This window comes from Salmo salar, chromosome ssa02, assembly GCF_905237065.1.
Source record: "Salmo salar chromosome ssa02, Ssal_v3.1, whole genome shotgun sequence".
Classification (NCBI taxonomy): domain Eukaryota; kingdom Metazoa; phylum Chordata; class Actinopteri; order Salmoniformes; family Salmonidae; genus Salmo; species Salmo salar.
Genome location: NC_059443.1, coordinates 50,381,042 through 50,396,862, shown reverse-complemented (window position 1 = coordinate 50,396,862; position 15,821 = coordinate 50,381,042). Strand labels below are relative to the sequence as shown.

At 41.7% G+C, this 15,821-nt stretch overlaps 1 protein-coding gene across 4 annotated transcripts in view; it reads left to right on the top strand.

The window, feature by feature from the left end:
- The window catches only part of mark1 (MAP/microtubule affinity-regulating kinase 1), a 112,997-nt gene that overhangs the window by 79,635 nt on the left and 17,541 nt on the right, over positions 1-15,821 (top strand). For all 4 annotated transcript variants that reach the window (XM_014170785.2, XM_014170765.2, XM_014170773.2 and 1 more), the window contains 6 exons: positions 1,672-1,728; positions 1,979-2,215; positions 12,852-12,971; positions 13,358-13,457; positions 13,704-13,816; positions 14,312-14,465. In XM_014170785.2, coding sequence (XP_014026260.1) covers positions 1,672-1,728; positions 1,979-2,215; positions 12,852-12,971; positions 13,358-13,457; positions 13,704-13,816; positions 14,312-14,465 — 781 coding nt within the window. The remainder of the gene's footprint in view (positions 1-1,671; positions 1,729-1,978; positions 2,216-12,851; positions 12,972-13,357; positions 13,458-13,703; positions 13,817-14,311; positions 14,466-15,821) is intronic.

The following is a 15,821-nucleotide window of genomic DNA, read 5'->3' as shown; positions in this document are numbered from 1 at the left end:
CCACTTTGAGTCCTCCAGGCGAGGTTGGGCATGTCTCTTACAGTTTGTGTGTATTCTACAAGCCAGGCAGTGTGTGCGTTGATAACATCTCAGTAAAGTGTGTGTGTGTGCTCATGAAGTTCCCATATCTGTTACTCAGCACGAACAGACCTCATGCTGATTCACCAAGCAGAAATACAGAACATCATTATAGTCATTTATTACTCCCCTAGTGCACTTCTGTCAACCCACACTGACCTCTAGTGGTGGTGTTTTGGCATCACAGCATCCTTGCGTGACTAAGTTAAAATTTGACTTAAGCGGAAGCTCCGATTCCCCTTAAGTATAGGTTAGTCAATGGCCCCGTCTAGAAACAGGTCCTAGGTCTTTCCCCTAGACTCTAGAGGTAGTCCTTAAGCATAGCAGAATCCTTTTATGAAGTGTCTCTCCCAAGTATATAAGGTTTGTGTTGGTCAATGGCCCTGTCCAGAAACAACCCCTAGCCCATATCCACTACCCACCTTGGCACATTTGTAGATCTGAAGCGATTGGATAGGTGTAAGAAACAGGGCAAAAAAATCATAGCGCAAGGTCAATCTATTACTATATTGCTGTCCCCTATCCAGTCCTTTCAGATCTACCTAGGAGACAATATAGAATTGCACAAAAAGTCTAAACTGTTCATTTGGAATGGGACAAATGTCTAACCTTTTTCTTTGCATCCTTCCTTTATCTCTCCTTTGAGCTAACTGTAAGGTGACCAGATGTCCCCAATTTCCAGGACAGTCCCAGATTCTGGTGGCATGTCCCTGGAAATGTCCCTGATTAGCCCTCAAAGAAAAAAGCAACTCTGAAGTTAAAATGAGGCTGATATTGAAATAATCAAACACTGTATCCAATCAGATTTACATATAAAAATGCTGTCTTTCACTGTACCCAACTCGTTTTCCTTTTATGGTAATATTTATCAGTGATAACCTATATTGTAACCACTGCATGAACGACCATGCCCATGGTCAGAAAGTGCCTCCAACAGCATAGCTACCAAACTTGGGTGATATGCTAAGATTTAGAACTATGGAGGGGTAATCCATTTTTCGCGCAGCTAAAATCTAGTCACCTAAGCTAACAGATCAGTGCCCATATTATGTGTCTCAGAATAGGACTGCTGATCTAGGATCTGCTTTTTAGATCATGAGATAATATGGACAAAGGGGACCTGATCCTAGGTTAGCACTCCTACTCTGGAGATACTTTATGAATTCGGCCCTGGAAAATGTGTGGCGTCCACTTCATTTTAGTGTTGTCCTATCCAGTCTTGTCAGAATTGATGTAGCGTTAGCATACCTCGAGGGAGGAAGGATGACTTATTTATGTAGCATTCAAACAGAGTACCCCATCTCTGACTGATGAGAGCGTTGACTGATGAGAGCCTTATTGCTAGGAGGCTAATGCAATCCAACCTCTGCTAGGAATGGGGACTAATTAATTTGTAGCGTAGCATTAGCCGTCAGTAGAGCGATAGCGTAGCGGCTAAATCTACCATTGAGATCTGTTAGCTTAGCTTGGTAATTTGTTGATTTAGTTAAATCAAGTGTGTTAATGCTGGGGTAGAAATGTACAGCCTGAGAGACCCCTAGGAATGGATTGAAAAGAAATTGTCCCCCTCCAACAGAATTTTCTTTCTTTCAGATTGTCTCTGCAGTGCAGTATTGCCATCAGAAGAGGATTGTCCACAGGGATCTGAAGGTGAAAACCAATACCATACATGCTGCTGTAGCATTGGAACTTTGCGCCATCAAGGGTCACACACACATTGTCTGTCTGTGACTCACTGTCTGAGTAGACATTGATCGTTACAGATTGACAGACACTCAGACTCTCTCTCTCTCTCTCTCTCTCTCTCTCTCTCTCTCTCTCGATCAATGTATATCCGTCTTTCTGTCTGCTGTATCTCTTGTATACAGATACTCACCCCCCTCTTCCAATCTCCAATCAGGCTGAGAACCTACTCCTGGACGCAGACATGAACATCAAGATTGCAGACTTCGGCTTTAGCAACGAGTTTACCCTGGGCAGTAAGCTGGACACGTTCTGCGGCTCCCCGCCCTACGCTGCCCCAGAGCTGTTCCAGGGGAAGAAGTATGACGGGCCCGAGGTGGACGTCTGGAGCCTGGGGGTCATACTGTACACACTTGTCAGCGGCTCACTGCCCTTTGATGGACAGAATCTAAAGGTGTGTTTGGTGGGGGGTGGTTGTGTGTGGGTTTTGGGGGAAATTCTGTATGGAACCTATGGGTTATAGGTATTGGTTGAAGCTCAGTGTTAAATTCCAATATGACACCAATCTCGATAAAAATTCGCAAATCAACTTTATTGGAGGTACACAACACACTCCCCGCCTCTTTCGTCATGAGCCGTCCGTTATGGTATATTTAAAAAATATATATTTTTTCTCAAATTCTGGACGTCGGATTAAAACGAGACTATAGCGTCCATAAAGTTACCATTGGACTTAAATGCCATTTTTTTTATTTCTTTTATTATTAAATGTATAATTTATCACTCACGTGCACATTTCCATCCTTTAAGAAACAACGATGTGCTACCTTTTTGTAGCATTTCTGACAATGTTAACATATTTGTTTTTTGCCCAAACTCCGAGTAAAAACACCGGGTCGGTTGCTCGGAAACAACATGGCTGCTTGCACCATGTTGCCAGTCATAAGAAGTGTATGCAAACAAACCTAAGCTACTGTATATAGCTAGCTATATGGTGGTATTCAAGCTGAGGTTAATCAATAAATGCAAACAGATATTTTGGTTAGCTAGGTAGCTAACTAGCGAACATTAGCTTGTACAAAGTCCAGCAGCTAGCCTTTGTAGCCAGTTAACACCTGTCAGCTGAAAGCTAGCTAGATAATGGACAGGCAAATAAAGGTAGCTGGCCAATGAATGTAGTTTTGATTAGCTCGGTAGATAGCTCGCTATCTAATGTAGCGTTAGATGAGAGCTAACGCTGGCTAGGTAGCTAACCAACAAGTGAAAAAGCTAGCTAGCTATATTTAGCCAAGTATGGTTTTTCACATAAAGTCATCATGTGTTAACTGCTGATCTAGACACTTGCGTGCAATCGGAGCACAAACAAATATGCACAAATAAACTAGCGAACGTCCTTGGATGCTATGAACGCCAATTTAACTTTAACTAGCTAAGTAACCTAAGCCACCCGAAGACTGTAGCGTTGGCTAACGTTGATGGCCAGATCATGCACCACAATATATCATACTTTCTTGCGTTAGTTAGTTAGTTAATGTTACTTTGGGAAACTGCCAAGCTAATCACTTTCATTTGCATTGTACAGACCGAGCTATGGTAACGTTAAGACGAGGTAGCCAGATTTCAGACAGGACAAACACTGCAGTTAGCCATGCTACATTTCCTCGACTAAGAACAACCAAGACCACAACACAAACCATAACAGAGAAAACAAATTGCTTTGTTAAGAAACAGTAAGTTAGCTATGTTGAACCGCATATAATATATTGTTGAACCCCAAACGCACATGTACAGATAGCCTTGGAAAGCGCAACTGATGGTTAACAGCATCGCTGTTTCAAACACATGTTGAATAAATTCCAGCTCTGGCATAAACTCCCTCTCTTGCCGTCTTTACATTTATATCCCAAATGTGTGCTGACTGACCAACACAGTGTCAAATTACTTTTCAGTGTGTACACAGAAAATCCGAAATCGCCATACACAAGTAAAACATAGTCAGGGGGCTCCACACGCTGCACCAGGTTAAAATAACAACATCAGAATCATTGCTTGGTTACGCGACTTGCTGTGTGCCAGTTTGGTCTCATAGATTAGAAGCAACATACTAAATGTAAATCAAGGACACTGAAATAAGTATATGTTACATAAAACAAAGTTACTTAAGGGAAAATGTTCCTATTTCTGAAGTTAATCTCTATTTTTGGTGTAAATGGCATGTTATAGAAGGATCCGGACCCTTTTTGTTGTTGTGTGATTTGGCTTGTTTTTGAGAAACTTACCTCAGCCGCAATTCACTTTCTCATTGCTCGTTGTGCAGTATCAGTACACAACGATGAACAAAAGCTCAAAATATATTCTCTTAAAACGGCATTGTTGGTTAAGGGCTTGTGAGTAAGCATTTCACTGTAAGGTCTACAGTTGTTGTATTGGGCGCATGTGACACGCTCTCAGTATAGTTATGTATGTATTTCGATGTAGTACACATGAAATTCCCCTACGGAACTGTTCAGGCCAAGCGTGTCCCGTGGGCGGCGCAGCACAGCTGGTAGAAGAAACGTCTCGAGTCACACAAAATGGATTATAACATTGCAGATAAAGTTCGGAATGATATAATTTCATGTGTACAACATCTAAAGACCTGTATCACTATACTGTAATGAAACAGCAGGGAGCAGGTCTCGAACCCTCGACCTTCTAGCCTGAAGTCCAGCGCGCTATCGACTGTGCCGCAAAAGCATGATCGAGCGGCAGAGTTGATATCCGCGTTTATAAGCCCAGGGTCGTTACAATACTGAGAGCATGTCTGTATCTAAAAGGACGTGCCCTGATACTACACAACGAGAAATTAGGAAGTGAATCGTGAATAGGGTAAGTCTCTCAAAAACGAGCCAAATCACACAAAAAAGTATATGGACCCTTCTATAACATCCCATATACAGTGAGGGGAAAAAAGTATTTGATCCCCTGCTTATTTTGTACGTTTCCCCATTGACAAAGGAATGATCAGTCTATAATTTTAATGGTAGGTTTATTTGAACAGTGAGAGACAGAATAACAACAACAAAAATCCAGAAAAACGCATGTCAAAAATGTTATAAATTGATTTGCATTATTTGACCCCCTCTCAATCTGAAAGATTTCTGGCTCCCAGGCGTCTTTTATACAGGTAACGAGCTGAGATTAGGAGCACACTTTTAAAGGGAGTGCTCCTAATCTCAGCTTGTTACCTGTATAAAAGACACCTGTCCACAGAAGCAATCAGATTCCAAACTCTCCTCCATGGCCAAGACCAAAGAGCTCTCCAAGGATGTCAGGGACAAGATTGTAGACCTACACAAGGCTGGAATGGGCTACAAGACCATCGCCAAGCAGCTTGGTGAGAAGGTGACAACAGTTGGTGCGATTATTCGCAAATGGAAGAAACACAAAAGAACTGTCAACCGCCCTCGGCCTGGGGCTCCATGCAAGATCCCACCTCGTGGAGTTGCAATGATCATGAGAATGGTAAGGAATCAGCCCAGAACTACACGGGAGGATCTTGTCAATGATCTCAAGGCAGCTGGGACCATAGTCACCAAGAAAACAATTGGTAACACACTACGCCGTGAAGGACTGAAATCCTGCAGTGCCCGCAAGGTCCCCCTGCTCAAGAAAGCACATATACATGCCCGTCTGAAGTTTGCCAATGAACATCTGAATGATTCAGAGGACAACTGGGGGAAAGTGTTGTGGTCAGATGAGACCAAAATGGAGCTCTTTGGCATCAACTCAACTCACCGTGTTTGGAGGAGGAGGAATGCTGCCTATGACCCCAAGAACACCATCTCCACCGTCAAACATGGAGGTGGAAACATTATGCTTTGGGGGTGTTTTTCTGCTAAGGGGACAGGACAACTTCACCGCATCAAAGGGACGATGGACGGGGCCATGTACCGTCAAATCTTGGGTGAGAACCTCCTCCCCTCAGCCAGGGCATTGAAAATGGGTCATGGATGGGTATTCCAGCATGACAATGACCCAAAACACATGGCCAAGGCAACAAAGGAGTGGCTCAAGAAGAAGCACTGGCCTAGCCAGTCTCCAGACCTTAATCCCATAGAAAATCTGTGGAGGGAGCTGAAGGTTCGAGTTGCCAAACGTCAGCCTCGAAACCTTAATGACTTGGAGAAGATCTGCAAAGAGGAGTGGGACAAAATCCCTCCTGAGATGTGTGCAAACCTGGTGGCCAACTACAAGAAACGTCTGACCTCTGTGATTGCCAACAAGGGTTTTGCCACCAAGTACTAAGTCATGTTTTGCAGAGGGGTCAAATACTTATTTCCCTCATTAAAATGCAAATCATTTTATAACATTTTTGACATGCGTTTTTCTGGATTTTTTTGTTGTTATTCTGTTTCTGTCTCTCACTGTTCAAGTAAACCTACCATTACACTTATAGACTGATCATTTCTTTGTCAGTGGGAAAATGTACAAAATCAGCAGGGGATCAAATACTTTTTTCCCTCACTGTACATCAACAATAGAGATTTACTTCAGAAATATGACAATTCTCAGTTAAGGCAAAAACAAGGGTGGTTTGCTGGGGTGGAAGGATAGGCATATAACGTGAATGTCTAGCAACCCAAATGTTGAGTGTTCGAATCTCATCATGGACAATTTTAGCTAATTACCAACTTTGCTACTACTTAGTACTTAGCATGTTAGCTTGTCTGTAGAGCTTTGAGACAGGATTCTGTCGAGGCACAGATCTGGGGAAGGGTACCAAAAAATGTTTGCAGCATGAAAGGTCTCCAAGAACACAGTGGCCTCAATCATTCTTAAATAAAAGAAGTTTAGAACCACCATGACTCTTCCTAGAGCTAGCCGCCCAGCAAAACTGAGCAATTGGGGGAGAAGAGCCTTGGTCAGGGAGGTGACCATGAGCCCGATGACCACTGCCAGAGCTCAGGAGTTCCTCTGTGGAGATGAGAGAACCTTCCAGAATGACAACCATCTCTGCAGCACTCCACCAATCAGGCTTTTATGGTAGAGTGGCCAGACGGAAGCCACTTCTCAGTAGAAGGCACATGACAGCTCACTTGGAGTTTGCCAAAAGGGAACCTAAAGGACTCTGACCATGAGAAACAAGTTTCTTTGTAATATGCCAGGGAGATGGCAACAGTGTACATAAGAAAGTAATACTACATGTATGTTGTGCCTCATCCTAGTAATTTTGTCCCTTTCCCCCTCATAATTCATAATTTAGCCTACTGTTCTGACTTGGTGGGGCACATGTAGCCTGTTTTAGAGAAATGTCATTGAATATTGTAAGACCATTGTGCTTATATACCCCTTTATTTCTCCTACGGTTCTGACATGGTGTACAGGGAGAATATTGTAAGAACGGCCCATGTTCTGAATTCTGTTTCAAAAGTGCTGAACAAATTGTTGTATTGACTACACTACCGGTCAAAAGTTTTAGAACACCTACTCATTCAAGTGTTTTTCTTTATTTTTACTATTTTCTACTTTGTTGAATAATAGTGAAGACATCAAAACTATGAAATAACACATATGGAATAATGTATTAACCCAAAAACGTTTAAACAAATCTAAATATATTTTATATTTGAGATTCTTCAAATAGCCACCTTTGCCATGATGGCTTTGCACACTCTTGGCTTTCTCTCAACCAGCTTCATGAGGTAGTCACCTGGAATGCCTTTCAATTAAAAGTTCATTTGTGGAATTACTCTCCTCAATGCGTTTGAGAAACTACAGTTCATCATTACTTTAAGACATGAAGCTCAGTCAATCCGGAATGTTTCAAGAACTTTGACAGTTTCTTCAAGTGCAGTCGCAAAAACCATCAAGCGCTATAATGAAACTGTCTCTCATGAGGACCACCACAGGAAAGGAAGACCCAGATTTACCTCTGCTGCAGAGGATAAGTTCATTAGTTACCAGCCTCAGAAATCTAAGCCCAAGTAAATGCTTCACTGAGTTCAAGTAACAGATGCAGCTCAACATCAACTGTTCAGAGGAGAATGTGTGAATCAGGCCTTCATGGTTGAATTGCTGCAAAGAAACAACTACTTAACGACACCAATAAGAAGAGACTTGCTTGGGCCAAGAAACACGAGCAATGGACATTAGACCGGTGGAAATTTGTTCCAACCGCAGTGTCTTTGTGAGATGCAGTGGGTCAACGGATGATCTCCGCATGTGTATTTCACACCGTAAAGCATGGAGGAGGTGGTGTGGGAGTGCTTTGCTGGAGTGCTTTGCTGGTGACACGGTCTGTGACTTATTTATAATTGAAGTCCCATTTAACCAGCATGGCTACCACAGCATTCTGCAACGATACACCATCCCATCTGGTTTGGGCGTAGTGGGACTATCATGTGTTTTTTGCAACAGGACAATGACCCAACCAGCTTCACCTGGAATGCTTTCTAACACTCTTGAAGGACTTCCCACATATGCTGAGTACTTGTTGGCTGCTTTTCCTTCACTCTGTGGTCCAAATCATCTCAATTGGGTTGAGGTTGGATTGATTGTGGAGGCCAAGTCATCTGATGCAGTATTCCATCACTCTCCTTCTTGGTCAAATGGCCCTTAACACTTTTTGGTTACTACATGATTCCATATGTTTTATTTCATAGTTTTGATATATTCACTATTATTCTACAATGTAAAAAAATAAATAAAAACCCTCGAATGAGTAGGTGTCCAAACTTTTGACGTGTGTGTAATATATTTATATAAATATTTGGGGGATTGGAAATGATGTAGACAATTACATTGATAGAAGCCACAATCTATTTGCAATATTAAAGCTAATCCACCCCCTTAAAATAATAATACATACATTATGAAACACAACTTACTAAATGGAGTGTCTCAGATTTATGTACAGAATAATATGAAACGCTATGAGATCAGGTTGCAGCCTGCAGCAGCACTCAGTCAAAATAAAAATGACATTTTTCTTAACTACCTGATTATTAAATGAGTCTGTTTTCAACAAATCCACTGTTTTAGACTATTGTATTTATCCAAGCAAGAGAAATAAACGTGCAATCACTATTGAGTGAATGAATGAAATAGTTTTGGAACGAACGCTTCCAGACATTTAAATGATGTGTCGAAGTCAATGTGATGAGAACAGAATTCATAGTGTAATGGTTAAAGTTAGCGCTTGTGGATCAGAACATTTTTGGTTTGCCTCCCGGAGGAGATATTTTGACCGTTACATAGTTTAGTTTTGACAGGCCGCTCCCAACACATTGAGAACGGCTCATCCATATTTCACGCTCCTGTAGTCATCTAGCCAGCTACATTGTGTAGTCGCATAGTAAATATTTGCTTCAGTCCTTGTTTGTTGCTCTTGCCAATTTGCTTTGAGCAATGATCAGTAGGATTATGAGCTGGGATCTTATCAATTAATAAATTAAATAAAACGCACAGCATCGTTTCAAGAAGCTGATTAAACAGCATGATCATTACACAGGTGCACCTTTTGCTGGGGACAATAAAAGGCCACTTTAAAAGGTATAGTTTTATCACACAACACAATACCACAGATGCCTTAAATGTTGAGGGAGTGTGCAATTGGCATGCTGACTGCAGGAATGTCCACCAGCGCTCTTACCAGACACTTTAATGTTAATTTCTCTACCATAAGCCACCTCCAACCTTCTTTTAGGGAATTTGGCAGTACATCCAACTGGCCTCACAAACGTATGGCGTCGTGTGGGTGAGCGGTTTGCTGACGTCATTGTGAACAGTGTGCCCCATGGTGGGGTTATGGTATAGGCAGGCATAAGCTACGGACAACAAACACAATTGCATTTTATCAGTGGTCGACCGTTTAATCGGCACAGCCGATTAATTAGAGCCGCTTTCGAGTTTTCATAACAATCGGTAATCGACCTTTTTGGATGCCGATTTACATTGCAATCCATGTGGAAACTGCGTGGCAGGCTGATCACCTGTTACGCGAGTGCAGCGTCAGAAGGACCTTGTGGCTGCAATGAGCCAAGGTATGTTGCTAGATAGCATTAAACGTATCTTATGAAAAAAAAAATCAATCTTCACATAATCACAAGTTTACTACACATCGTTGATGATATTACTAGGTTAACTAGCTTGTCCTGCGTTGCATATAATCAATGCGGTGCCGGTTAAATTATCATCGATTCACAGCCTAATTCAACTTCGCCAAATGGGTGATTTAAAAAAAAAATATATATAAATTATTACTTTTGTTTTTGCCTTTATTTAACAAGGCAAGTCAGTTAAGAAAAAAAATCTTATTTTCAATGATGGCCTAGGAACAGTGGGTTAACTGCCTTGTTCAGGGGCAGAATGACAGATTTTTACCTTGTCAGCTCCGGGATTCGATTTTGCAACCTTTCGGTTACTAGTCCAATGCTCTAACCACTAGGTTACCTGCCGCCCCATGATTTAACAAAAGCGCATTCACAATAAAAGCACATTCGTTGCACAAATGTACCTAACCATAAACATCAATGCCTTTCTTAAAATCAATACACAGAAGTATATTTTTTTAAGACTGCATAATTAGGTAAAATAAATGCATGTTGGCAGGCAATATTAACTAGGGAAATTGTCACTTCTCTTGCGTTCAGTGCAAGCAGAGTCAGGGTATATGCAACAGTTTGGGCCGCCTGGCTTGTTGCGAACTGTGTTTCTTCCTAACAAAGACCGTAATTAATTTGCCAGAATTTTACATAATTATGACATAACATTGAAGGTTGTGCAATGTAACAGCAATATTTAGACTTATCATCGATTCACAGCCACCCGTTCGACAAAATACGGAATGTTTCCGTATTTCACTGAAAGAATAACGTTTTGTTTTAAAAATGATAGTTTCCGGATTTGACCATATTAATGACCAAAGGCTCGTATTTCTGTGTGTGTATTATAATTAAGTCTATGATTTGATATTTGATAGAGCAGTCTGACTGAGCGGTGGTAGGCAGCAGCAGGCTCGTAAGCATTCATTCAAACAGCACTTTCCAGCGTTTGCCAGCAAGCTCTTCGCAATGCTTGAATCGCAGCGCTGTTTATGACTTCAAGCCTATCAACTCCCGAGATTAGGATGGCAATACTATAGTGCCTATAAGAACATCCAATATTCAAAGGTATATGAAAAACAAATGGTATATAGAGAAATGGTCAACGCGTCATAATTCCTATAACTACAACCTCAAACTTCTTAACTGGGAATATTGAAGAACTGGGAATATTGAACCACCAGCTTTCATATGTTCTGAGCAAGGAACTTAAACTTTAGCTTTTTTACATGGCACGTATTGCACTTTTACTTTCTTCTCCACACTGTGTTTTTGCAATATTTAAGCCAAATTGAACATGTTTCTTTATTTGAGACTAAATAGATTTTATTTATGTATTATATTAAGTTAAAATAAAAGGGTTCATTCAGTATTGTTGTAATTGTCATTATTACAAATATCTATAAAAATTAGTCCAATTTAATCGGTATCGGCTTTTTTGGTCCGCCAATAATCGGTATCGGTGTTGAAAAATCATAATCGGTTGACCTCTAATTTGAATGTTGAAAAATACCGTGACGAGATCCTGCGGCCCATTTTTGGGGGATTTCTGTGACCAACAGATGCATATCTCTATTCCCAGTCATGTGAAATCCATAGATTATGGCCTAATGAATTAATTTCAATTGACTGGTTTCCTCATATGAACTGCAACTCAGTAAAATCTTTGAAATTGTGTTTTATATTTTTGTTCAGTGTATAGATAGATAGATAGTGATATCACTATCTATCTATCTCATTTGGCTGTATGTATTTTTAGATGTAGGCCTATTGTAAATGTGTGTTGTGTCACCATCTTTATTGCAAAGAGAAATACAAGAACAAACAACTTTAAGCTACACATTATTTTGACAGAGGTTATGAACTGTCCATTGATCAGCACAGGAATTGATAAAACAGGGCCATGTTTGAAACAAGTGATTTTGAGCTCATGTCAATGAACAGGGATGCTAACAGTTACATAAAGTTACATCTGCATTCCTGTTATCTGAGCTACTCTGTTCAGCACACCACCACATGTTAAGTTGTGAACCTACTGACCAAGAAAGGATAGTATTATGATATACATTAAAAAAAAGACATGTTTTGCTAAAGTAAAGAGTTGAGGAAATACAGGCAAAAAGAAGCCTGATTCTTGTAAGTATATAAAAGAAAAGCTTGCGTTCATTTAATGAAAAAAAAACATGAAAAGGTAGCGTAATGGGATAATGTCTTACTGTGGTGTGTGAAGACTCTAATTCTTTACCTTGCATGCGTTACAAATCACGTTATTGTGGAAGCACCTCCTCTAAGAGTATGAATCAGGCTGTTTGAATCCTAAGCAACCTGCCTACACATAGCTACTGTAGTAGGTCAAAGCTGTGTGCTGGAAAACCTTGTTATAGCATGGATGGAATAGGCATTGTGGTGCTCATGTGAATTTCCTTTTTCGGCTTCAGACCGATGCCTATTCTCACTTAAAACATATTTTTTTGTTTTTGATAGGCCAACATACTTGATTGTGTGGTGGGGCATGGGATGGATGTATGGAACAGATGTAAGGAGAAAGCGAAAGGGACGGTAGCCTGGAGGTTATCCTTTATGCCCTTTGATTCTCCCAAGGGGAGGTGTGTGCACGTGTGTGGAGCTACTTATTTCTGATGTGGAACACATCATTCTCCTTCAGTTGCTACCGTAGTCGAATATTGCTGTGTCAGTTGTTCCACAGTTCTCATTTCTAGAAAGTTTTTGGTCACACTTAAAGTTACGGTCGCCTTATACAGTACTGCAAAACAAAACACTGTTTTTGGTAACACTACTTGACATGGTCCTGTTACATATTTAACATTTTCATGCCAAATAAAGTGTTGAGTGTTAGTCTTTCTCTTCCTTTGGCCAAAAAGTCTCATCCCCTGTTGTTAATTGTCCTGTGTAGGAGCTGAGAGAGAATGCTAAGAGGGAAGTATCGTATTCCTTTCTACATGTCTAGAGACTAACCCAAAACCTCTACTCTATCTCACTCCATAGGAGCTGAGAGAGCGAGTGCTGAGAGGGAAGTATCGTATTCCTTTCTACATGTCTACAGACTGTGAAAACCTGCTGAAGAAACTGTTGGTGCTCAACCCTGGCAAACGGAGCAGCCTGGAGGTAAGAGAGTGCGAGCAACACACACTGACACATGCGCGAATGTACGGTCACACACACATGCATGGACACACACTTATAGACTCAAACGCATACCACATGTGCATGCTCATACAAACATGTGGATAAAGAAATCTCTAGTTAACGTCTACAGGTTGCTTTCATGGAACTAAAGAAGACATGTTAAACCGATGGCTTCTAGCCGCTGGAACACTTTTATGTGTTGCTCAGAGTTTTTTTCTTTTTTTTTCTTCTTCTACATCTTACTAAATCCAACTTGAGCATACAGATGTACAAAGTATCATGTTTTTCACTATGCTGAAGCTGTTTAGTCCTCTCTACCTTTGTCTCTGTCTGTCCATTGGTCCATCTGTCTGTCTGCCCCTCAGCAAATCATGAGAGACCGCTGGATGAATGTGGGCCATGAGGAGGAGGAGCTGAAGCCCCACCAGGAACCGGAACCCGACTGGAACGACACCAAACGGATAGGTCAGTCACACACGCCCAATATCATAATCGTCTGATTGGACACTCTCCCTTCCTCACTTATGGGCTGTTTGGTAACACGCTATATTTTATGAAAAATATAAATTCCTTGCCACAAAATTATAAAATACAATAACGTTATTATTCTAAAGGGAACTTCAGGTGTTACATTGGAATTAGACAAATTATATTACTACCCTTTTCATGTCATTCATTCATTGTGTTATGTTCCCTCCTCTCTCCCTACAGAACTGATGATAACCATGGGCTTCCCCAAAGAGGACATCACAGATGCGTTAACGGGACAGAAGTATGATGAGACCATGGCCACTTACCTCCTTTTGGGCAGGAAACCAGCCGAGGTGAGACATGCGCTATAGCCATACTAATGACAGACTTCACAAACAAACAATTCATATGTATCCTATGGATACGCACATTAAAGACTTATTCCTTTATTTGAAAACCACGACCCGGCAGTTCCACCACTTGGTTTGCTATAAATCTGAGGGAAGGGGTAACCACTCTCAAATTTTTATTAGGAGCTATGGATCAAGGACTGTGAAATAATCATACACAGCGGGCAACTTCCTGCTTACCAGACATCAACAACAACAAAATTGTAATCTGCCAAGACTGCCATTATTTCCTCTTCCCAATTTACCTTGAAGCCTGGGAAGAGCCAATAGTGGCGGTCTTGGTAGGTTAGAATTTTCTTGTTGATTTCTATAAACAGGAATTCGCCTCACTGATGTCATATTGCAGTCTACCTTTAAGTCTACATGACCACCACGTTATAATGTACGCAATGACTCTTTTTTTTTTCAAATGCCCCCCCCCCTCCTTTCATTGGACAGTTTGAGGGGAGCGAGTCTCTGTCCAATAGCAACCTGTGTCAAAGGTCACGGCCCAGCAGCGAGGCCAACAACAGTTCCAGCCAATCGCCAGCCCACTCAAAGGTCACACGCAGCATATCGGCCAACCAGAAGCAGCGGCGCTTCAGCGACCATGGTAAGGACGTCATTGTCGACCATCTTGAATCTCATGGCACAAGATTTGAGTTTTATCACCATTATTACAGAAAACATAGTTATTATAATATATTGGCTAATCGTAGCTTAAAGAGTTATGGCATTTTTATGTCTCTGTGTCCAGTATAAAGCAAGTTAGTTAGTTTTGCGAGTCAATGCTAACTAGCATGAGCACAATGACTGGAAGTCTACAGCAGGGCTCTCTCCAACCATGTTCCTGGAGCGCTACTGTCCTGTAGGTATCACTCCAACCCTAATGTAGTGCGCCTTACAGTGCCTTCAGAAAGTATTCACACCCCTGGACTTTTTTCCATATTTTGTTGCTACAGCCTGAATTTAAAATTGATTAAATTGAAATTGTGTGTCATTGGCATTGAAGTTATTAATTACACTTTGGAAGGCTTATCAATACACCCAGTCACAAAAAAAATTACAGGCGTCCTTCCTAACTCAGTTGCCGGAGAGGAAGGTAACCACTCAGGGATTTCACCATGAGGTCAATGGTGACTTTTTTAAACAGTTACAGAGCTTAATGGTTATTACATTTACATTACATTTAAGTCATTTAGCAGACGCTCTTATCCAGAGCGACTTACAAAATGGTGCATTCACCTTATGATATCCAGTGGAACAACCACTTTACAATAGTGCATCTAAATCTTTTAAGGGGGGGGGTTAGAAGGATTACTTTATCCTATCCTAGGTATTCCTTAAAGAGATGGGGTTTCAGGTGTCTCCGGAAGGTGGTGATTGACTCCGCTGTCCTGGCGTCGTGAGGGAGCTTGTTCCACCATTGGGGTGCCAGAGCAGCGAACAGTTTTGACTGGGCTGAGCGGGAACTGTGCTTCCTCAGAGGTAGGGGGGCCAGCAGGCCAGTGGTGGATGAACGCAGTGCCCTTGTTTGGGTGTAGGGCCTGATCAGAGCCTGAAGGTATGGAGGTGCCGTTCCCTTCACAGCTCCGTAGGCAATCACCATGGTCTTGTAGCGGATGCGAGCTTCAACTGGAAGCCAGTGGAGAGAGCGGAGGAGCGGGGTGACGTGAGAGAACTTGGGAAGGTTGAACACCAGACGGGCTGCGGCGTTCTGGATGAGTTGTAGGGGTTTAATGGCACAGGCAGGGAGCCCAGCCAACAGCGAGTTGCAGTAATCCAGACGGGAGATGACAAGTGCCTGGATTAGGACCTGCGCCGCTTCCTGTGTGAGGCAGGGTCGTACTCTGCGAATGTTGTAGAGCATGAACCTACAGGATCGGGTCACCGCCTTGATGTTAGTGGAGAACGACAGGGTGTTGTCCAGGATCACGCCAAGGTTCTTAGCACTCTGGGAGGAGGACAC